We start from the raw sequence: 25,649 nt of genomic DNA, 5'->3' as shown, positions 1-25,649 counted from the left end.
CGTAGGAGGGTGAGTGCATCCACTTTTTTAGATGGATCAATAAAGGAATATTTTTAATACTACTTGTTTGGGACCCACTTTTGGCTGTTGCACCATAATCACCTTTTTCTCAGGTTATAGACATGGATATAGACAAATATTTATGAAAAAGGGCATTAGCAGACACTTCACAACCTATAAAGGTTATACAAATACATAATAATAACCTACACAGAATATAATCTATATATATAAAAATGAAATTTGCTTGATTGTTAGTAGATGTGGGGATTCTCATTGGTCCCTCGGTCCGCCCACCCATGTCCCGCCTCCCCCACGGGTCTCATTGGTCAAGAGGTACGCTGACCATTATGGACACACCTACTCCACTGTGACACGCCTCCCCCACGGCCTCATTGGCCAAGAGGTACGCTGACATCACGGACACACCTACTCCACAGACAGTCTCACCCTTGGAGATTCACCATAACACTCTGACACTCTCTCCCTGCTGCATCACCCCTGTGGACTCAGACACCCACCTTGATAAGTTTAACACACTCTCTGCTGTCCACCACCCCTGTCACCCGTCACCTTGCTAAGTTTAACACTCTCTGATGTCCACCACCCCTCTTACACGCTCTCACAAATTACCACATCAGCACTCCCCTTACTGTGTCTCCGCTTTCCCGCACGCTCAGCTATGTCCCCGCTTACCCCACCAACAGCCCGCTTACTGTGTAACCGCTACTGTCATGTCCACCCCCCCTCTTACCCAGCCACGCCACCGATCACATCTGTGTCCACCGCTACTGTCATGTCCACACGCCCGCTCCGCCCATTCACGCCCAACGGCCACGCCACCGCTCACAAATCACTCCCTCCGCCTTCTCGCACGATACTTACTCTGCTTCCAGCCCCATTACATATTTATTGCCCACCTTCATCAACATGCCCAACACGAATAAATACACGACTGCTCCAAAAATTACACCCTTCACGCATAATTAAATATTAATTTCACACACTGCACCGATACTATGCTAAAATGGCCGCCAAACACTATTAATTGTCCCCCTTACTTACTCCATCACTATTTCCGACAACGGAACGCTGAAAAAATTCCTCGAACAGTGCTCAGCATCCACCTTCAAGACAACACTACTATGTCACAGCACAGGCAGCGCTGATGGGCATCGGGCGCCGCCGCATCACCTCTCTCCCCCCTCCACCCCCACCCCCCGGCACACCAAAAGCAGGCACCTCACCTCTCCGCCTCCCGCCCGCTGCCGCCAGTCGCCCGCTCACTCGGCTCCTCACCTCACACAGCGGGCCCCATCTTACCGCCGGGAGCGCAGTGGGGGGGGAAGGGGGTAGAAGAAGCCAGCGGTAATGCCAGGCCGAGGTCCTGCAAAGCTCCGCGCGGGGGTGGGGGGTGACGGGGGAAGTCAGGAGAAACACAGTCCCCTCCCCGTCTCCCCCTTCCTCCGCACCTCTGTGGGGGGGGGGGGTCGGAGGCAACAGTCAAGAGAGAGGGGGGCAACACCAGACTGACTGACACACACACACTGACTGACGCGCACACGCAAACTGACTGACGCGTACACGCACACTGACTGACGTGCACACACACACTGACTGACGCGCACACGCAAACTGACTGACGCGTACACGCACACTGACTGACGTGCACACACACACACTGACTGACGTGCACACACACACTGACTGATGCGTACACACACTGACTGATGCACGCACACACACTGATTGACGCACACACACACACACTGACTGACGCACACACACACACTGACTGATGCACACACACACACTGACTGACGCACACACACACACCGACTGACGCACACACACACAGACTGCCGCGCACACACACACACACTGACGCACACACACAAACACACTGACTGGCGCGCGCACACACACACACACTGACTAGCGCGCACACACACACACACACACACTGACTGGCGCACGCGCAAACACACTGACTGACTGGCAGGCGCACACACACACACAAACTGACTGATGCGCACACACACACACACAAACTGACTGACGCGCACACACACAAACTGACTGACGCGCGCACACACACACTGACTGGTTTGCACAGACGCACTGACTGATGCGCACACACACTGACTGACGCGCACACACTGACTGACGCACACACTGACTGACGCACACACACACTGACTGACGCACACACACACACTGACTGGTGCGCGCACACATACGCACACTGACTGGTGCGCGCACACACACTAACTGACTGACGCGCACACACACACACAAACTAACTGACGCGCACACACACACACTGACTGGTTCGCACAGACACACTGACTGATGCGCACACACACTGACTGACGCGCACACACTGACTGACGCACACACTGACTGACGCACACACACACTGACTGACGCACACACACACACTGACTGGTGCGCGCACACATACGCACACTGACTGGCACGCGCACACACACACACTAACTGACGCGCGCACACACACACACACACTGACTGGCGTGCGCACACACACACACACACACTGACTGGCGCGCGCACACACACACACACTGACTGGCGCGCACACATACACACAAACACACACACTGACTGCCGCGTGCACACACACACACACATACTGCCTGCCGCGCGCACACACACACACACTGACTGGCGGGCGTGCACACACACACACACTGACTGGCGCGCCTACACACTTAACGACGCGCCCACACACACACACTGACTGGCGCGTGCACACACACACTATCTGACGTGCGCGCACACACACACTGACTGGCGCGCCCACACACACACACTGACTGGCGTGCACACACACACACACAAACACTGACTGGCGCGCGCACACACACACACTGACTGGCGCGCGCGCACACACACACTGACTGGTGCGCGCGCACACACACACACTGACTGACGCGCACACATACACACAAACAAACACACTGACTGCCGCGCGCACACACACACATACACACACACACACTGACTGCCGCGCGCACACACACACACACTAACTGGCGGGCGTGCACACACACACTGACTGGCACGCCCACACAAACACACACACTGACTGACGCGCCACACACACACACTGACTGACGCGCCCACACACACACACTGACTGGCGCACACACACATACACTGCCGCACACACACTGACTGACATGCCCATGCACACACACTGACTGACGCGCCCACACACACACTGACTGGCGCACACACACACACACACACACACACACTGCCGCACACACACTGCATGAAGCTGTAAAGGGAGGGTGGGGAGAACGGAGCTGTAAGGAGGGCTGGGAACCGGACCTGTAAATGGAGGGGGGAGGGAACGGAGCTGTAAATGGGAGGGGGGGCGGAATTCATGTGAAGGGGAGGGAGGAGACAGGGGAAGAGAGGGGGGAAAGAGAGAGAGAGGGCGGACGGGAGAGAGAGAGAGAGAAGGGGGACAGGGAGGGGGGAAAGAGAGAGGGGGGAGGGGAGAGAGAACATTACATACCGGGCAACGCCGGGTATATCAGCTAGTAATATTAATATAATAGCCCTTAACTGCCCAAGTCACGATTTGTCCATTTAGGGTTAATATGTACACATATGGATGTTAGGATTTTGTTGTTTATTTGTAGGGTACTTATTTTGTGTGTTAACCTCTTTGGTAGCACAAAAAGAAGCAACAGGACTGGCGCCTACAACCGTATATAATATAACAGCAATCACACAACAGATATCCGTAAATGAATACAGCAGGTTGAGAGTGCCCCAAGTGGTAGGTAATAGGAGTGCACTATAACAGTCACATAAAATACACATTAATAACAGACAATCACTATAATAAGAGTTTTAGGGGCCGATGCAGTAACTTGCGATATGTGTGTGTCGGCAGCGCGCTTAAATCTCCTGTGTTTGGCGGGAATTTGCCGCTAAATGCAGTAAATAGCGATTGTGAGATACAATGGTGAGTTGCACATGTTGCGAGTACAAGGCGCAGCACTCCGCGTTCCTGCAGTCAGTGGCGGATGACGTCATGTATCCGTATTTCACTTGAATGTGGCGTCAACCTCTGCACATAAATAAAAAAACCTCCTTCTTGCTTAAAGCATTCAGTTACTCACGGTAGTGACTGTCTTGCTGTTACTGACATTAGCAAACCTTTTACTGCTGTCCCTAATTAGATACTTTTGGAAACATACCTGGTGCAGTGCTACAGTTGTGTCTTCTGTTCTTTGACACGTGAAGAGGTGATACATGTGTGCATGTGACTTGTGACATTTCATGTACATTTGTGTCTGTGTGTTGGACTCTGTTGCAAAGCTTACAGTACATTTCAGTGAGTTGCTGTGTGTACTGTAACCCGTGCATGCAGCAAGAGGGGAATCACTTCATGTATCTGTATTGAAGAAGAATTTGGCGGCAACTTTTGAACATGAAAAAATCACCTCATGATAGTTTGACGCATTCTGTTACTCACAGCAGTGTGTGTCTTGCTGCTAGTGACATTAGCAAGGCTTTCACAGCGCTGTCCCGCAATAGATAGTTTTAGGAACATACCTGCTTCTTGTCATTCACAAGACAGACACCTTTGCCTAACATTAATAATGTATTTTATTATAAACAACACATGTAACAGGTTCTGAATGACATGTAACACAATTGAAGCTGCGCTGCCAGCAGCAACAGCACAATGACACAACAATGTCACTAGCAGCTGAAATGTTCGGCTCTCGCCTGCTTGTTGGTGCCGCAGCTTTTTGGCGCTTTTCTCGCAAGGAGTTTCTCCCGCGCACCCCCGAGATCTTACTCGGCATCTACTGAATTCTGCGTGCTGCTTAATATGGCGAAATAGCCATTCTCGCCACCCCGCCGGGCTTGATTTCCGGCAACAATTGCATATGCCGTTTTTCAGTTAACTCGCACACATACCGCCATCAACTGCATACTACATGCCAATCTCGCAATAAAACAGCCAAATTCAGCCTTCTCGCAAGTTACTGCATCGGCCCCATAGTGTTAAAATAGCACAAAAGTGTCCCACGCAACCTTCATTAGAAAAGAGTCTTCTATTTTCCTTGCAGATAGTTGTAGAACAGGATGAGGGAGCGGGATGCGTTATATGAAAAAACCAATAGAATAGAATATATAGAGCAGTAATGCTAATAGCTGGTAAAGAGACCTTTCTTCTAATCTTCAATCATTATACTCACATAGATATAACAGGCATGTCACACGCTAAGATACAGGTGTGTAGATTGAATCCAGTCTTGTCTAGGGTGACATCTAATCGAGCGCTGTGTGGGTATACTTAAATAGGAGTAGTCCTATAGAATAGTCCCCCTCATCATCATCATAATATCTCCCCCAATCCCCCTCATCATCATCATATCTCCCCCAATCCCCCTCATCATCATCATATCTCCCTCAGTTCCCCTCATAATCATCATCATTATCAATCATAATATCTCGTCCAGTACCCCGGGCCCTCACCATCATCAATCATAGTATCTCCCCCCTATGCCTACCTGGTTAATAGACTAGGACTCGGAGACAGGCGGGGGGAGATGCTGGTATGCTGCGGTTGCAGGTACCACAGGTATTAAGGAATTAGCCAGTAGTTGTAGCAGAATCACTTGTGTCAGAGCAGAGCAGGACCGCCAGCGCGCTCTAGCAGCAGACACCGGAAGTTCCAAGTCACACTGCTAGAGCGCGCGCCTCCCCTGCCGTCCTCCTCTGACTCAAGTGATTATGCTACTACTGGCTAATTCTTTAACGCCTCCGTGACCGTAGCATCCCATCTCCTTCCGCCTGTCTCTATGGCAGGACGTGGGGGGGAGAGCGGGCAGAGGAGAGCGGGCTCTGGGGGGTGGGGAGCGAGCGGGAGCCCCCCCCCCCCTCCAAAGCGCGGGCCCCCAGGCTTTTCCCGCATGGCCCGGGCTGTAGCTACGCCCCTGGCTGTACCCTATGTGGTAGAGGAGCTTGCCCTGCTATAACTTATGGGCTTGGTAGAATTTTTGGGGCGCGCTTGAATCCGCAACGGATCGGCCGGTTCCTCTGGTTTGCGGATTTCCACAGATCAATCTCAAAAAGGGCGATTTGCGTTTTGCGGATATTTGTATTATTATTACCAATACACTCCACGGATTCCACAACCCGCGGACGGATTTGCAGAATCCGTGGATTTTTAGCAATCCACGTGCGGATATTTAGAATTCGCCAATGGATCGCTGAACCCGCGGATCGGATTCCACAAATCCATTAACAAATTGTATCCAATGGTGGATTTTGATGAATCCGCACTTATTAAAACCGACAAGATCCGTCCGTGGATTTTACACCGCGAAACAGATTTTCGGGGGAAAATGCTGAAAATCCAGGAAACGGATTTGGGCTGATTCACCCCTTTTCTAGTGTTTGGTTTGCAGCCTCTACCAGCTTCACAATAAGGGGGAGGGGTGGGGGGCACGAGTGGAAATGAGTCCAAAAGGATGAAATGTCTGCCTTTAATTTGTTTTTCCGATTCTGTACTTAATTAATCCATGCTTTCCTGTCCAAATTGTGTAACAGAGAAAGTACAAGTTCCATGTTAAAAATGGGTAACAAGCTATAAAATGACCCTTTCTGTGAGCTAATTTGCATAATATTCCCAGAATATAGTATCTGCCCTTTATTATTGCATAGTGTGCGATGTTGGGGTAAAATAGTTTTTTGAGACTTGTGGAAAATAAATGTGTTCATGAGATTCTTGTCTGTGCTATTATTTCTATTCTATTAGTTCTATTTATAAGTGCTTTGATTTCTTGATCTTTTCCCAGATGTATTTTGTAGGAGTGTATCATGAAGAAATACTGTAATCTCACACAATTGACACAAATGATAGGATTATTTCATTGGGCGATCTGTCTTCCTGGGAACTAACATCCTCCCTTTCTTTGTCACACCTCATGATTGAAAACCCAGTTGGAATTAGTCATGTATATAAATGTACAGTATTCACCGTCACACACAGCTTTACAGTTTATGATGTCATTTTTCTAATTGAAGGAAACAAGAAAAAAAGATGATGTCATATTTGTTGTAATTTTAATTTTATGTTGCAGGCATCCCTCATGTTTTTATTTCCTTCTCACTTGTTTCAATTGGGCAATGATTTATTCATGATGAGCAAGCAATACTGCTTTTAGGATAATAATAAAAATATTTTTAAAAAAGCATCTTAAAAGGCACAGATAACAAACATAATGCTTAATTTATAATAAAGCAGAGATTGAAACACCAAATTGTGCATGTGCTAATTTTTCAGGTAATATAGTTTTTTCAGGTTGTCTTTGAAGTGTGTGACCCTGTGTGTGTGACACCCGTGTAATCTCCCCATGTAACCCCGATCCAGTCATTGTATCACCCCATGGTTCAGGCAGCAAAATTTGATTCTAACAATATCCTCTCTTTGGGCCAGTTACTGTGTCTGCAACATTCTATGCGCAGTGTTGCTAACATTGTTAGCGCAATATAATAGGAAAGCATCGTATTCTCTTTACGAGCCCTCGTTAGTAAAGTATAAGGAGGGATCTTCCCCTCAGATAAAATGTTTCACTTTCCAGAAGTTCGAACATTTTGGGAAATTATTTAATGGCCAAGTTACGTGGTTTGGGTTAGGGAATTCTCCCCGTGGCTTCTCTCGTTTTTAATTACCTTATTGGCCCGAATATAGCGCGACCTCGCACATAATACGACCCCTACAGTTTTGAAGGTGTTCTACAGGAAAACAATAAGGTTTTGTATGTACCGCCAGGTAAAACTGTTTTTTTTATCATTGTTTTAGCTTTTTTTCCCCTTTCTGTTGTGCACCCCGCTCAGTAGCAAGTGGAGCCATTAAAGAGATTGTGATCAGCCTGTGAGGTCCTGTGTTTCCTCCGCCGGGCCGAACAGCTGATGAGCAGGGGGAAGGCAGGGGGGGGGGGGGCGCGGCGTGAAGTCAAGCGCCAGGACAAAATGGCCACATCTCCTTACTTGTGGGCCCTCCGCTGCAACAGATTTCCCCCCCCCCATAAATATATAGATATGTGTATAATATATAAACATATATAAACATATAACATATAAATATATCAATAAGAAATAATATATAATATAGTGAGTTCCATCATGAATTATCCTGAAGGTGCACACTGTAACTGGATGTTGAATTTTCGGTGGTGACTGGGTTCAGAAGAAAGAGACTGTAAATACAAGTATCAGTTGACAAGATCGCTACTATTTGGGAACCCTTGCCAGGTCTACCACATTGCCGCAACATGCGGGATATGATCCATGACCGTGCTCGTTATGATTATTGAATTGGAATTTGTGGCCCATTGCAGTATTGATAAAGCAAAATGCTTTCAAGAATATCAACTTGATTTACCTTCGTCTCCTGCTTTAATTTATTAGATTGAAGGGCTGTTCAAATACTTTACTAGCAGTGCCTGTGAGGCCTAAATAAAACAGCACATTGTACAACACACAATACACACTTTTCTCTCGGAGTACGTAGGCAGGAGGAAATTGAAAGCAGTGGCTATGATTACTCATACTTAAGTAAACTACTACAAATGAGTTCTCAAAACACTGCGCCTTAAAGATGTCAATATATTTGTTTGTAAAAGTAGCTTACGTTATATGGCCTTGGGGACATTTCTGAAGAGTTACAAGGAAATATGGGAAATCTATATTTAGAATTTTCAGTTGTCTTACAAATGCACACAAGGAAGAAACAATAATACAACTAGTAATAAAACTAATGATGACTTTGTTGGATACAATGTTTACTAAGGGGATTGAACAAGGAAGTCCACACGTATTTACTACTTCCACAATGTCTTATAATAATAATAATAATAATAGCATGTTCTTGTTAGTCTTACGCAGCGCTTTACAGAGACATTTTACAGACACAGGTCCCTGCCCCGTTGAGCTTACAATCTATGTTTTTTATGCCTGAGGCACAGGGAAATAAAGGACTTGCCCAAGGTCACAAGGAGCTTACACCGGGAATTGAACCAGGCTCCCCTGCTTCAAACTCTCAGTGCCAGTCAGTTTCTTTACTCACTGACCACTTGCTTTCCTTGTATTATTCCTGCTGGATAACTGGAGTTACAAATGTGATGGAAATTGTATCTTCTCTTCTGTGATCCCGAGGACTTTCTCTAAATAATATCATAAAAACAGTTGCAAAAAATAATTATGCTTTGAAGAACACCAAATAAAATAAGTTCAAGAAAACTGGAAACATAGAGGCGCATGCGTAGTGCCAATGAGAGCAGATGCCTGATACATCCACCCCATGTGGGGGTGAGGTAACAGAACCAAAAAAGAAATGTACCTCAGTATAACTCAACAAAAAACATTCCCCCGTCTGCGGCACAACTTGTGCCCCCAAAGCATAAAAAAACCGAAGGATTCAATTATCCGAAACGCGTTGTGTGTGCAGAGACCTGGACCAGAAGTTGTGTGTCTGCTCGAGGACACCGTAGCTGGCGCCTGCACTGACTGTGAACAGTCCTGTAGACCGGATGCGGCAAACACGAGCACACTGCACCGGAGAGCGGGAGGTTGAAGTCAGCGTCCCTGAGCATTTTTTTGAGTGAATTGTTGTCTCACATTCTTTGCCAAATAAATATATTTTTATTCATCTGTGTGGCGCTGTCTTCCACTACATGTGCCCTGAGTGGCCCATCCATGATGTACAGAGGGAGAAGGAGCATGACTGACTAGAAGAAGGAGGAAAGAAAATAAAGATCCCTATAGTACTACCCAGTACCACATAGGCCCGTGTGAGTACATATTACGTTATACTCTTATCACCCCTGTGCTCTTAACCATTGGTTTACTATTGAATGTGTTTTAAACTACTGGTCTGATATTAACTCTGACCCTTGTCTGCGCTTCTCTGTCTCTCTTTCTACTGGTTCAACCAGAACTGCACAACGCTCTTAGCAAAGTGAATCTCAATTTCATCACTAGGCAAAATAAGTGAAGCAGGTGAAACTAAAATGAAAGCGTTCGTTGATGACCATAATGCTGCAGATACTGAAACACAAGAAACTAAAATACAGATTGTTGATCTGAGGGACAAATGCGAGGATCTCGACTGGAAATGGTCAAAACGGTCAAATTCGGTTTCACAGAATTTGTCGAGCCTTCCTTTCAAAATCTGTTTGGCCATGTAAAATCTGTCGGAGGATTGTTCCAGTTTCAATCCGTGCTGATTAATGAAAAAAAACGCCATTGGATACAAACCACTGGTGGATTTTACCAATCCCTTATGCAGATTTCGCAATCCGGTGGTGGATTTTAAGAACGCAATCTGCTAAATCCACAGATTGGATTCTTACAATACACCAGCGGATTGAGGAATACGCATATTGTGATAAAAAAAACGATGAAAGCGACGAGTCGCCCCTTTTTGAGACTGATTCGCGGAAATCCACAGACCAAAGGTACCGGCCGATGTGCGGCGGGTGCAAATCTGCCCAAATAATTCCCCCATCTTTAATCTTGACAACAGATCACGCAGATATAATTTGAAGATCCGACCAAATAGAGCCCTTTTTATTACACCTATTTCAGCAGTTTGTGGGGACCTTGAATACTTTAAGATGTACAGAGCTCTTATATCAAACACTAATAACAAAGAGAGCCCAGGAGACATTATAGATAGAGGTAAGATGGGAGGGGGATACGCAAGAAAAAAGTGTACGCGTAAGTTATAGTGACTGTTTGGGAAAGTAGTGGGTGAATCGATGAGGCAACAGCCCCCTAAAAGTTGAAACTCACCAGCAAGTAGAAAAATAAAAAAATGTTTATTAAACTACATCAAATATACAAAAACGAGAAGAAAAACTGGAAACTCTCCTCCCACGCGTTTCACTCCCCCTATGGCGCTTTTACAAGGAGTGTACTATTGGGGGAGGAGAATGCTATTTAAGCCTCCCCCATATAACGAAAAAACATCTGTTGGCACTTAATACAATTTAAAAGAAAAAAGTGGAACCAATAGCAGTGTCTCACTGATCTAATCAATAAATCCTGCAAAGTGTCAAAAATACTCAGTGTGTCTGTTAAATCAATGAATTGACTGGCAGATACATTTCCCAATTAGGTTAAACATAATAACCATCACTCAGATAAAGAGAAAAAAAAGGACAAAATGTATGTGCAGCCAGAACAGACACAGAGAGAAATTGACACATTGGAGAGAGTGGAAAAAACTCACTCAATGAAACTTGAAAGCACAAAGATACAAAGTGTCAAACAGTGACATTTGAATCAATCAAAACAGTCAGAAAAGTTCATGCAGATCTAAAAGGTACAAATGTGACCAAAAGTGTCCACACAATGCAGGACTTTTATATAGAATAGATATAGATATATATGCATATATTAATATATTAATATTGTCACAAAAAATACACTTATGATCTTGCACCAACAAGACAATATTTATAAATTGACTACCCATTATATAGTGTGTGTGTGTGTGTGTGTGTGTGTGTGTGTGTGTGTGTGTGTGTGTGTGTGTGTGTGTGTGTGTGTGTGTGTGTGTGTGTGTGTGTGTGTGTGTGTGTGTGTGTGTGTGTGTGTGTGTGTGTGTATATATATATACATATATATATATTGAACAATATAAAGGACAACAAAAGGATTATTTCAAAAAATATTTTAAGTCCCATTCAGTATAATAGTAATTATACTGAATGGGATTTAAAATATTTTTTTGTTTTGCCCGCAGCAGTTATATATATATTGCCACCTTCCCCCCCCCCCCCCCCCCCCCCCCCCCCTCCTCTGTCGGCAGCCCTGCCCGCAGCATTGGTTGGGGTCGGTGAGTAATACTACATCTGTATTATAGAATCTGGAAGCAGCCTCAGCCAGTCCCAGAAACATACATATGGATTATGGTGGGTTACACATTCTCAAAGTCGGTGTTTGGCAGCCTCGCTTTTAGTTCAACTATACAGAGTTTCCATATGTTACTGCTGCTTGTTACTTCCTTCAAAAATTCCCCACAACATATTTACACCTGTGTGTACTTCCTGGGTGTAAAGTAATGTGTAATGGCCATGCCCACTTCCTTTTACATTTCCCAGGATCAATGATGCAGTTCTGCATAATTGAGGGCTACTATATAAATCTGTCCTTACAGGTCTGCTTCAGCACAGACAGAATCAGCCTCAGCAGCTTGAAGACTCAGAATTACTCCATCTCCCTACAACTATCTGCGAGATGATTCCTTCAGCCTTTCATGTAAGTAATATGTTTCACTATTATTGTTTTGGACTTCTTTTGTAATGCATATGTTATTCACATACTACAGACATTACAGGCTGTAGGTATATACATAAATATATAATATAAATAAAAACATATATACTAGTACAAATACTGGTGCTTAATATCTCCTTCATTGGGGGATATTCACAATATACAATTGATATTCACACTGTGAGCTTTTAGCATACTACAAAAGGCTGTGTAAGTTTGCATTAATGATTGCATTACTTGATGTATATGTTATTTGTGTACTGTAGGGCCACCAATACACACAGCACTTCACAAAATACAGTACAGGGTTTCATTACACAAAAAGTGCATCAATCAGACACACATACAGTATGATAAAATATGCCCCATCCTGGAAAGCTTCCAACCTAAGCGTATCTTGTAAGATCTCACACTACCAGAAGGTTAAACAATTGTGTTATTTGTCAGGTAAAGTGTCATTTGAAAATTGCAGATAATCAAAAGAAATGTTTTGGATGCTATTCAAATCATTAGCCAGTCAAGCAGTGTGTATCATATGATTAAAGCATAACGTTTTTTAATAGTTGAATTGTGTTGCTAAAATTGGTACCAAAATGTATAAATAAACAAGCTTTTTAAATAAAAATAGTTGTTTAACATACCAAATTATGTTATATTGTAGGAAAGAAAATAACAAATGATATTGATCCAACAGTTGTCTATTTTTTCTTTAGAATACAAAAAAACTTTGTAAACTACACAGGCAGCTTCACCAATCAGCTGTGAAAGGTACGTACCCATTTTGTTTATTTTAAAACTATATATAATGTTACAAAATGACTGTATGTAACTAATTATATTCTAAATAACAGTCTGCATCTGAACATTTTGCGGTCTGCGTGTCACTTTCAATATGTCCCATAAATGTATAATAATTTTGCCATATTGGTAATGTCTTGCTAATAACTAAAATGTTGTTGAAACTTAGACTTTACACTCAGCTAGGGCTGTATATATGTATGTATATATGTATGTATATATTTAAAGCAGCAATCACCACCCCACAAATGCAATTATCTTTTGCAATATATATGAACCATGTACTCACGGTAATACTCAACGCTCTGATTGTAAATATATATATATATATATATATATATATATATATATATATATATATATATATATATCGATATATAGATATATATATATATATATATATATATATATATATATATATATATATATATATATATATATATATATATATATATATATATATATATATATATATATGTGTGTGTGTGTGTGTGTGTGTGTGTGTGTGTGTGTGTGTAATGCTTGATAGGAAAAACAGACAAAAACAGACACAGAGTAAGCTTGACCCCAGTAGCCATATTGTGTCTCCACATGAAGAATTCTTATTAGAAAATGTCAAATTGAAATATCTCATGAACTGGGCGGTCCTCACAGCTGGGAGGGCTGCGGTTCAGCTATGTGGGACACGTTGTTTAAATTAAGGTTTAAATATATATATATATATATATATATATATATATAGAAATAATGTGTGTGTGTGTGTGTGTGTGTGTGTGTGTGTGTGTGTGTGTGTGTGTGTGTGTGTGTGTGTGTGTGTGTGTGTGTGTGTGTGTGTGTGTGTGTGTGTGTGTGTGTGTGTGTGTGTGTGTGTGTGTGTGTGTGTGTGTCTCTCTCTTTAAGGATGCATTGCTATTAATGACATTTGTTGCCTGTATTACAGTGCTGGAGAATCACCATTTAGAAGACACTGTGACCAGCAGCTTTGCCTCATTTATCCCTGGGATACAGCCAGAGCACCTCCCTGACACTGTGCGGCACAGGAGCAAGCGGATGATCTTGGACAACATTGGTGTTGGCCTCGTGGGATCCACAACACAAGTATTCAACATCATTCTGCAATACTGCCAGGTAACAAGGGGGCAATTGTATCTGCTTTCAATGATGTAGTAAGGGTTTGATAAGGATGGGGATGTGTGTGCCTTTATAAAGGGTTAATCCTTGCTATTATGTGTGTACCCAAGTGTGTGTCCTATTCAGTAAGCTCAAAATAGTGATACATTGTGTGTGCTTTATTAGAACACGGTTTTCTCATCCCCTTAGTGAGACCTCTTGTAATCTGGTGACTAAAGTGCCCGGTTAGAGTTATTTCTAATGAGCTGAAGTACAGTTTGATAGGCAATCGTGTTATAGAGACAGCAGTGTAAAAGATCAGGGGAAACCTATTTTTTTTAAACATGAAATAATAAGGGTTATGTCTGACTAGTTACATATACAGAAGGTGCTAATCAGACATAGATACAACATTATTATTCTTTACAATATTTAAAGGATAATATTTTAGGGGAGTAGGAAAGTAAAGAAGAAATACAATTGTAGTTTTGTTATTTTATCTAAAAATGAAACCATGTTTGTTTTCATGGTCTAATAAACTCATGAATTTTCAGGCACTTTTATAACATTTTAATTTGCCACATTTTGTATCTCAAACTTTAAAAAGATAAGTAATTATTTACCCCCTAACAATTCTGAAAAATAGATTAAAACACAAAGCAGGCATGACCTATTAAGATCAAAAATGCCACCATGAACTATACAATGAATACATGTGAAAACATACACTGTTACCTAATTACTCAATACTTTACCTTTCTCTGTTGTCTCAGGATCTGCATTGTTCAGCACACAGAAATATAGCTGCCTGCTCAGTTTATGGACAAAAAGGATTAAAGCTCTCTCCAACATTGGCTGCTTATGTAAATGGAGTAGCAGTAAGTACATGCTGAATACATTGATGACTCTTGTAATATTGTACAGTTGTATATTTTTAGATCATTTGTTTCATAAATACAATCTAATTTTCATATATTATAGGCTCACTCCATGGACTTTGATGACACCTGGCACCCTGCCACTCACCCTTCAGGTGCAGTGTTGCCTGCTATTTTAGCCTTGTCCCAAATATTTCCCAAAGACAAAAGAATCAGCGGGGAAGACCTTCTGATGGCTTTTAATGTGGGAATTGAAGTACAAGGAAGACTAATGTGTTTCTCAAGTGAGGCAAAGGATATTCCCAAAAGGTTAGCACACTCCTAATGAAAGCAATATCCTGATTAATATATGGCATTTATTTTCATATGCATTTGAAAATATAAGAGGTAATTATTCATTTTCAATATGTTCAGAAATTAAAATTCTTCTTCTTAATGGTACTAAAAATAAAATGTGCTACAGATTAAATGTGAGAGTTGAAGTTTAAGTATTACTTAACCATTGGTTCTTAGTCGTAACATTATTTTAAATGAGAGTATAGTTGAATATCTTAATTTTTACACAAAATATCATCAAGCGTTTTTTTTTTCCAAATGCAGAAAAGCAAAAACCTGGGATTATATATGTATTATTACTATCACATTTATTGACTCTACTGTACAATATAAATGTTTAAACCAATGAGGCTGGAGATTTTTATATTTGTGTACACAAAATATTTTTTAATGATGGATACAAATTGTAAAGACGCATTTTTTAATAAGTTCAAGAACTCAGGCAATGGAATAATTTTCATCGGACCAAAGTCACATCCCCCATATTATAGAACAATCAGTCTTGGTACATTGACAAAAACAATTTTTTTATTTTAAAGTGGAAAGTTTCTGTTAATTTCCGTATTCTAATATCTCTGGGAACACAGCCATTTTTCCACATGGTAGTACATGTATTCACTATTTATAGATTAAGGAATATATGTCTAGTTTCAATAGGATTATGTAGCATGGAAAACAAATGTGTTTGTGAACTTGCTGTTTATAATTATACTCCATGCAAATCTGTATTCATGTAAATATCAACATTATTTATTTAATGCTAAATCTGGATATATATTTTTTTTCCCATACAGATTTCATCCTCCGTCTGTAGTTGGCACCATGGGCAGTGCCGCAGCCTCAGCCAAGCTTCTGTCATTAAACAGAGAACAATGCACCCATGCATTAGCAATAGCAGCTTCCCTGGCTGGAGCCCCAATGGCAAATGCTGCTACTCTTGCTAAACCCTTGCACATTGGCAATGCCACTAGATTAGGACTTGAAGCTGCACTTCTGGCTGCGAAAGGAATGAAGGCCAATTCTCTAATATTGGATGATGTTCCTGGGTGCTCAGGTTTTAGTGCTTTCTATGGGGATTATCAGCCTAAATCACTATTTCCACCAGGAAAGCACTATGAATTTCTCTTGGAGAAGCAAGACATTGCTTTCAAGAGGTTCCCAGCCCATCTTGGAATGCACTGGATAGCAGATGCCTCAATCGCAGTGAGAAATAGACTCATAAACCACTTTGGCTCATTTAATCCATCAGACATTCAATCTATTGTTCTCAGAATCCCAGTTTCCAAATACATTAACAGACCCTCTCCTGATTCAGAGCACGAGGCGCGTCACTCCTTCCAGTTCAATGCATGTACTGTACTCTTAGATGGTGATGTTAACATTGGTTCCTTCAGCGAGGACAGCTTATATCGAGATGAACTCCAGAAACTCCTGGGTAAGGTGGTAGTGGAGCATCCTGAAGATAATGTGGCCAACTTTGATAAAATGTATGGGGAGGTTGCCCTGCACCTGCACAATGGAGACATTATAGAAGGAAGGAGTGATACATTCTATGGGCACTGGAGACACCCCCTGAGCAGAGACTCTCTCCTAAAGAAGTTCCGATCCAATGCAAAACATGTCCTCAATGATGACAAAGTGGAAGCTATAATCCACACAGTAGACAATATAGAAAGCCTGAAAGACAGCTCTCAGCTGCCATTGTTACTACAGTAAGTATTGGGAAATGATGTATCTGGCTTATTTGTATCACAATAAATTCCACAGGGACTTTACAGGGTGTTCAGTTATTTGCTGATGGAAAATCCATAAAATGAATATAATTCTGGGAAACATATGTTCTAAACATATAACTTAAATAACAGCATTTATATGACAGTTTCCATACTATATATTCACATTTTAATTAAAGCAGAAATCTTGTATTAACTAATATTATTATCGAGACATTATTTAAATTGCATTACTGAAGAATGTTGCTTCTGTGCTGATAGATATTTGTATTAGTTTTGTCAATTAATTTCTACATTACATTAGTAACTATAACAGTCAATAGATATATTTAAAAGAATATTACAATCCAACATTTAACTCAAAACAATTGTACAGTTTACACGAAATATAGAAAAAATGCTGTTTCCATGTTATTTATTGTGCAACAACTACAAAATGTGTGTATTATTATCACTGTACTGTATAATTGTTATTTCATTTTTAAGTTATTTTATCATTACAATGAATTTTATTTACAAAATACTGTGTATTGGACAAACTTTATGAACACAGTATTGATATAATATTTACATGTATGTACAGTATGTTTGTGTGTACATTGCAATTTATATTTTATTTCAATATTATAACAAATAAATAAAATACAAATAAAATATCTACTAGTATGATTGGATTTTCGTGCTGAAGAAATGAATAATTTTTCAGGCGGGGTGTTTGATATTAATTTGTTGGTTCTGGGGGTTGGGATAGTGTCAGAAAAGAATGACAAAGATAGAAAATAGTAGGTTTTGTAAGTAAATGAACTTACAATTCTATCCATTATTTTGAACATAGTTTGACTGCATTACCAGCATCACACAATTTCCAGATCCCCAAAACAATTACATCCCAAATACCAGCTCTCTCCCATCATGAGCCCAGCCGAGAAATACCAGTCAGCATTCCACAATACAAGCACAACCACAACCAGGCGGTTATAGACATGGATATAGACAAATATCTATTACTAGCTGAAATACCCAGCATTTTTAACATGAAATGCGTAGGAGGGTGAGTGCCTCCACTTTTTTAGATGGATCAATAAAGGAATATTTTTAATACTATTTGTTTGGACCCACTTTTGGCTGTTGCGCCAGAATCACATTTTTCTCAGGTTATAGACATGGATAGAGACAAATATTTATTTAAAGGGCATTAGCAGACACTTCACAACCTATAAAGGTAATACAAATACATAATAATAACCTACACAGAATATAATCTATATATATAAAAATGAAATTTGCTTGATTGTTAGTAGATGTGGGGATTCTCATTGGTCCCTCGGTCCGCCCGCCCATGCCCCGCCTCCCCCACGGGTCTCATTGGCCAAGAGGTACGCTGACATCACGGACACACCTACTCCACAGACAGTCTCACCCCTGGAGACTCACCATAACACTCTGACACTCTCTCCCTGCTGAATCACCCCTGCGGACTCAGCCAACCACCTTGGTAAGTTTAACACACTCTCTGCTGTCCACCACCCCTGTTACCCGTCACCTTGCTAAGTTTAACACACTCTCTGCTGTCCACCACCCCTGTTACCCGTCACCTTGCTAAGTTTAACACACTCTCTGCTGTCCACCACCCCTGTCACCCGTCACCCTGCTAAGTTTAACACTCTCTCTGATGTCCACCACCCCTCTTACACGCTGTCACAAATGACCACATCAGCACTCCCCTTACTGTGTCTCCGCTATCCCGCACGCTCAGCTATGTCCCCGCTTACCCCACCAACAGCCCGCTTACTGTGTAACCGCTACTGTCATGTCCACCACCCCTCTTACCCAGCAACGCCACCGATCACAACTGTGTCCACCGCTACTGTCATGTCCACACGCCCGCTCTGCAATGGCCGCCTTCACGCCCAACGGCCACGCCACCGCTCACAAATCACTCCCTCCGCCTTCTCGCACGATACTTACTCTCCTTCCAGCACCATTACATATTTATTGCCCACCTTCATCAAGATGCCCAACACGAATAAATACACGACCGCTCCAAAAATTACACCCTTCACGCATGATTAAATATTAATTTCACACACTGCACCGATACTATGCTAAAATGGCCGCCAAACACTACTAATTGTCCCCCTTACTTACTCCATCACTATTTCCGACAACAGAACTCTGAAAAAATTCCACAAACAGTGCTCAGCATCCACCATCAAGACAACACTACTATGTCACAGCGCAGGCAGCGCTAACGGGCATCGGGCGCCACCGCATTACCTCTCTCTCCCCTCCACCCCCACCCCCCCGGCACACCAAAACACCGCATGCACCGCTACCCTCGCGCCGCCTCACCTCTCTGCCTCCCGGCCGCTGCCGCCAGCCGCCCGCTCACTCGGCTCCTCACCTCACACCACGGGCCCCATCTTACCGCGGGGAGCGCAGTGGGGGGGGGGGGAGAAGAAGCCAGCGGTGAGGCCAGGCCGAGGTCCTGCAAAGCTCCGCGCGCACACTGACTGACGTGCACACACTGACTGACGTGCACACACTGACTGACTGACGCACGCACACACTGACTGACGCACACACACACTGACTGACGTGCACACACTGACTGACGTGCACACACTGACTGACTGACGCACGCACACACTGACTGACGCACACACACACTGACTGACGCACACACACACTGACTGACGCACTCACACACTGACCGACGCGCGCACACACTGACTGGCGCATGCACACATACACTGACTGACACACACACACACTGACTGACGCACGCACACACTGACTGACGCATGCACACACTGACTGACGCACACACACTGACTGACGCACGCACACACTGACTGGCGCGTGCACACATACACACACTGACTGGCGCGCACACACATACACACACTGACTGGCGCGTGCACACACACACACTGACTAACGCGCGCACACACACACACACACACTGACTGGCGCACGCACACACACACACTGACTGGTGCGCGCACACACACACTGACTGGCGTGCACCCACACACACTCACTGACTGGCGTGCACACATACACACACACACACACTGACTGCCGCACGCACACACACACACACACACACACACACTGACTGCCGCGCGCACACACACACACACACTGACTGGCGCGCACATACACACACAAACACTGACTGGCATGCCCACACACTCACACACTGACTGGCGCGTGCACACATACACACACTGACTGGCGCGTGCACACACACACACACACACTGACTGACGCGTGTACACACACACACACACTGACTGGCGCGAGCACACACACACACACACACACACACACACACTGACTGGCGTGCGCACACACACACACACACACACACTGACTGGTGCACGCACACACACACACTGACTGGCGCACGCACACACACACTGACTGTCGTGCGCACACACACACACACACACACACACACTGACTGGCACGCGCACACACACACTGACTGTCGTGCGCACACACACACACTCACTGACTGGCGTGCACACATACACACACACACAATGACTGCCGCGCGCACACACACATATACACACACACACACTGACTGCCGCGCGCACACACACACACTGACTGGCGCGCACACACACACACAAACACTGACTGGCATGCCCACACACTCACACATTGACTGACGTGCCCACACACACACACACACTGACTGGCGCACACACACACTGACTGACGCGCCCACACACACACACACACACTCTGACTGACGCGCCCACACACACACACTGACTGGCGCACACACAAACACACACACTGCCGCACACACACTGCATGAAGCTGTAAAGGGGGGGGGGGCGGACCTGTAAATGGAGGGGGGAGGGACCGGAGCTGTAAATGGGGGGGGGGGAATTCATGTGAATGGGAGGGGGAGACAGGGGAAGAGAGGGGGAGGGAAGAGAGAGAGGGCGGACGGGAGAGAGAGAGAGAGAGAGAGAGAGAGAGAGAGGGGGGGGGGAGGGAGGGGGGATAGAGAGAGGGGGGAGGGGAGAGAGAACATTAAATCCCGGGCAACGCCGGGTATATCAGCTAGTAATATTAATATAATAGCCCTTAGCAGCCCAAGTCATGATTTGTCCATTTAGGGTTAATATGTACACATATGGATGTTAGGATTTTGTTGTTTATTTGTAGGGTATTTATTTCAATTATCAATTATATCAATTGTTAGTACCCTGGTACAGTGGTCTGGCTTATTATCATTTTGAGATATACCTGCATTTGAGCGCTTCAGCTATTTTCCATATTTATTTTGTGTGTTAACCTCTTTGGTAGCACAAAAAGAAGCAACAGGACTGGCGCCTACAACCGTATATAATATAACAGCAATCACACAACAGATATCCGTAAATGAATACAGCAGGTTGAGAGTGCCCCAAGTGGTAGGTAATAGGAGTGCACTATAACAGTCACATAAAATACACATTAATAACAGACAATCACTATAATAAGAGCTTTAGTATTAAAATAGCACAAAAGCGTCCCACGCAACCTTCATTAGAAAAGAGTCTTCTGTTTTCCTTGCAGATAGTTGTAGAACAGGATGAGGGAGCGGGATGCGTTATATGCAAAAAACAGGTGAATAGAATATATAGAGCAGTAATGCTAATAGCTGGTAAAGAGACCTTCCTTCTAATCTTCAAACATTATACTCACTGTAAGGTCCGGGGGAACATCTCTCCATAAGGGGGTTCTTTCCGCGACCTCACTTACCTCTGCTCCGGCTCTCCCCCCTCGCCGCCGCGGGCGGGATCTTCCTTCCCCTCCGCTCCCCGCGGCGGCTACTGAACGCGCGCATGCGCGCGCACGGCCGAGGACTTTTACGTCCTCCCTCAGGGGGAGTTCCCGCCCCCATCTGAGGCCACGCGCGCCTTTCCCGCGCGGCGCACACGCCTGATACGCGTGCACCACTCAAAAGCTGCACATCCAGCGCAGCTGTGGTAAGTTTCTCCCTACCAATCTCTATCTTCCCTGGGGCCGCTCCCTCGTTACTCCCCCTCTCCCTATTGGTCCTTCATCCTACTTATACCTTGCTCAGCCATTCATTCTTTGGCTGAGTATAGCTTTGTATGACCTGTGTTACCCACGGTCGTTCCTGCCTCAGTTCTTGTCTCTTTGTCTTTCCTAGTGATCCCTTGTGTACCAAACCGGCTTGGCTGTGGACCCGCTCTGGACTTCGACCCGTGGCTTGTATTCTGACCTCCTGCACTCTCTGTCCCTTTACTTCGGCTTGCGGACTCAAACCTACCTCCCGGCTCCGGACCCCAGGCTCTCGGTACCAGCTATCTTCTGGAACCTCCCTTCTCGTCTGGCGAGTATCTTACTTTATCTTATACTCCCAGACGGTTCCAGACGCCTATTTTCCACTTTTCAGGCGTGTCCCCGTAGCTGTGGGTGCAGTTGTTACCCACCTCACCTCAGTTTCGGGGTCCATCCTTGTCTGTGGTGAGCATAGCGTAACATTATGCTCAGCCCAACGGACATGGACCCCGAAGAGGTTGAGCAACCAAGCCCCTTGCAGCGACTTCTCTAGCTAGAGGCGCAACTTGCCTCCATGACGCAAGAGCTCTATAGACTTTCCTTGTTGCAGCATTCCCCAGGCTCCTCTGCCATGGCAGCTGTGGCGTTTCCCTCCCTGGGTCTTCCCGGTGCAGTGGATCCTCGTCTCCCGGCTCCCAACCGCTATGCAGGGGACCCCCACGAGTGCAGAGGGTTTCTTAATCAGTGCGAGATGCAATTTGAATTATCTCCTTCACGCTTTCCCACTGCACGTTCAAGGGTGGCCTATATTATGTCTCTCTTGAACGGAAAGGCCCTAGCCTGGGCATCCCCCATCTGGGAGCGGGAGCCTGCCATGACGCGCGACTATGCTTGCTTTCTTCGAGAATTCAGGCAAGTATTTGATATGCCTGGTCGACAAATTACGGCAGATTCATCTCTCTTCCATATTTCCCAGGGTACTCGTCCTGTTGCCGAGTATGCTCTGGACTTCCTGACCATCGCGGCGGAGACCTCCTGGAATGATGGCTCACTCTCCGCAGCTTTTTGGCAGGGTCTGTCGGACGCCATCAAAGACCAGCTGGCCACTATGGAGAGGCCCACCAGATTGGAGGATCTCATTGCGGTCTGCATCCGCGTGGACCAGCGGTTACGAGAGAGAAGACTTCAATGCGCTCTTCCTCGTACCACCTCCTCTCGGTCTACCAGCCGCAGTCTCGTCCATTACGGTCCCCAACCCATGGATGAGCCCGAGCCTATGCAGCTCAGAAGTCATCGGCTATCTGCGTCTGAGAGACAGCACCGACGAGAGGGTGGACTGTGCCACTCCTGCGGTCACCCTGGTCATCTGCTGGTAAGCTGCCCTCTGCGTACGGGAAACGTCAGGACTCAATAAGGTATGAGAGGGTCTCGTTGGGTGTAATTTCTTCTCCTCTTTCTTCTCCAAAAGAACTTCCCACTCGAATAATGCTGCCTATATCTCAATCCTGGAATAACTCCCTGATCCCCGCCACCGCATTTATAGATTCTGGGTCTCAGGGAAACTTTATTGACCAGAGTTTTGCCTATAGGAATGGGATTCCCTTCCGATCTAAGGCTGTTCCAGTTGGTCTGGAGGTCATAGACGGGCGTCCACTCCAACCAGCTTTTATTTCCCTGGAGACTTCTTCTTTATCCCTCTCCACGGAGGACGGTCACCAAGAGAAGATTATCTTGGACGTGATCCACACTCCATCGGTAGATGTGATTCTGGGACTTCCCTGGTTGCAACTACACAACCCACAATTGGATTTGGTTAATAAAGAACCCATATGATGGAGCCCCCAGTGCCTCAAGACCTGTCTTCCCCCCAAACAGATCTAAGCCGGAGTGGATTTACCCGCAGAGTATAAAACTTCCCTTCCAACGGTCTACTGGGACCTGGCGGACGTTTTTGATAAGGTACGTTCTGAGGTGTTACCTCCCCATAGAGACTTTGACTGTCCTATTGACCTTCTTCCCGGTGCTACCTTACCCAAGAGCCGTTCTTACCCCCTATCCATACCCGAGTCCAAGGCCATGACCGAGTATATCCAGGATAATTTAAGGAAGGGTTTCATCTGCAATTCTTCATCTCCAGCTGGAGCTGGATTTTTTTTGTTAAGAAGAAGGATGGTTCCTTGCGCCCCTGTATTGACTACAGAGGTCTTAACAAAATTCCGATCAAGAATCGTTACCCCCTGCCACTCATTTCCGATCTCTTCGATCGTCTACAGGGGGCAACAACTTTTTCCAAACTTGATCTCCGCGGAGCCTATAACCTTGTCCGCATCCATCAGGGCGACGAGTGGAAAACCGCCTTTAACACCCAGTATGGGCATTATGAATACCTGGTCATGCCTTTCGGCCTGTGTAATGCACCGGCGGTCTTCCAGGAGTTTGTCAACGAGATCTTCCGTGATCTCCTCGACAGCTTCGTCATCGTATACCTTGATGATATCCTTATTTTTTCCAAATCCCTCTCTGACCACATTCAGCACACCAAATTAGTCCTGTCCCGCTTTTGGGAGAACAATCTCTACGCTAAGCTAGAGAAATGTTCTTTTCATCTTTCTTCCATTCCCTTTCTTGGATGTATAATTTCTAGCACTGGCTTCTCTATGGACCCAGTCAAACTCAAGGCTGTCTTAGAATGGCCACAACCCACCTCCCTGAAAGCCATACAGCGATTCTTGGGATTTGCAAATTACTATCGTAAATTCATCAAGAATTTTTCTTCCACCGTGGCCCCCATTACTGCCCTTACCAAAAAGGGAGCTTACACAGCAGTTTGGTCTCCTGCAGCTCTCCAAGCCTTCGACTCTCTCAAAAAATCTTTCGCTTCTGCTCCTATTTTGCATCATCCTGACCCCGGGCTTCCCTTTACCTTAGAGGTAGACGCATCCGACATCGGTGCTGGCGCCATTCGCTCTCAGAGACAGTCCCCACAGGCCAAACTTCATCCCTGTGGGTTCTTTTCAAAAAAAAAATCTTCGGCAGAATGGAACTATGACATCGGAAACAGAGAGCTCCTGGCTATTAAACTCGCCCTTCAGGAATGGAGACATCTTCTGGAGGGAACGGAGACCCCCATTTCGATCTTTACTGATCATAAAAACTTACTCTAAATTGAGAGTGCACGTCGCCTTGGGGCACGTCAGGCTCGATGGTCTCTTTTTTTTCTCGAGATTTAATTATCTTAAATCTTACATTCCTGGCTCAAAGAATCAAAAGGCAGACGCACTTTCACGTCAATTCCTGTTTGAGGACAATTCCGAAGTTATCTCCGAAACAATCTTACCCTCCAAATATATAATTTCGGCCAACTCTTTTGATATCCTGGATCAGGTCATGGCAGCACAATCTAACCTCCCGAGGG

At 44.7% G+C, this 25,649-nt stretch overlaps 1 protein-coding gene across 1 annotated transcript; it reads left to right on the top strand.

Moving 5' to 3' along the window:
• Positions 1 to 10,070: 10,070 nt before the first annotated feature.
• LOC142467227 (cis-aconitate decarboxylase-like) lies at positions 10,071 to 17,427 on the top strand. Its single transcript, XM_075572662.1, has 9 exons — positions 10,071 to 10,233; positions 10,400 to 10,517; positions 10,586 to 10,740; positions 12,224 to 12,324; positions 13,056 to 13,110; positions 14,081 to 14,268; positions 15,024 to 15,128; positions 15,232 to 15,437; positions 16,259 to 17,427. The coding sequence occupies exons 1-9, from the start codon at positions 10,071 to 10,073 to the stop codon at positions 17,178 to 17,180; spliced, it is 2,013 nt and encodes a 670-aa protein (XP_075428777.1). The 3' UTR covers positions 17,181 to 17,427.
• Positions 17,428 to 25,649: the final 8,222 nt, after the last annotated feature.

Source organism: Ascaphus truei, chromosome 16 (assembly GCF_040206685.1).
Source record: "Ascaphus truei isolate aAscTru1 chromosome 16, aAscTru1.hap1, whole genome shotgun sequence".
In the NCBI taxonomy this organism is placed as follows: Eukaryota; Metazoa; Chordata; class Amphibia; order Anura; family Ascaphidae; genus Ascaphus; species Ascaphus truei.
Note: the sequence above shows the minus strand (reverse complement) of the source record. Positions and strands in the feature narration are given on the sequence as shown.

Coding starts and splice junctions, on each gene's coding strand:
- LOC142467227 (XM_075572662.1), top strand. CDS start 10,071: ATGAAAGCGTTCGTTGATGACCATAATGCTGCAGATACTGAAACACAA. Junction 10,518..10,585: donor CGGAAATCCACAGACCAAAG/GTACCGGCCGAT, acceptor TCTTGACAACAG/ATCACGCAGATATAATTTGA. Junction 15,438..16,258: donor GCAAAGGATATTCCCAAAAG/GTTAGCACACTC, acceptor TTTCCCATACAG/ATTTCATCCTCCGTCTGTAG.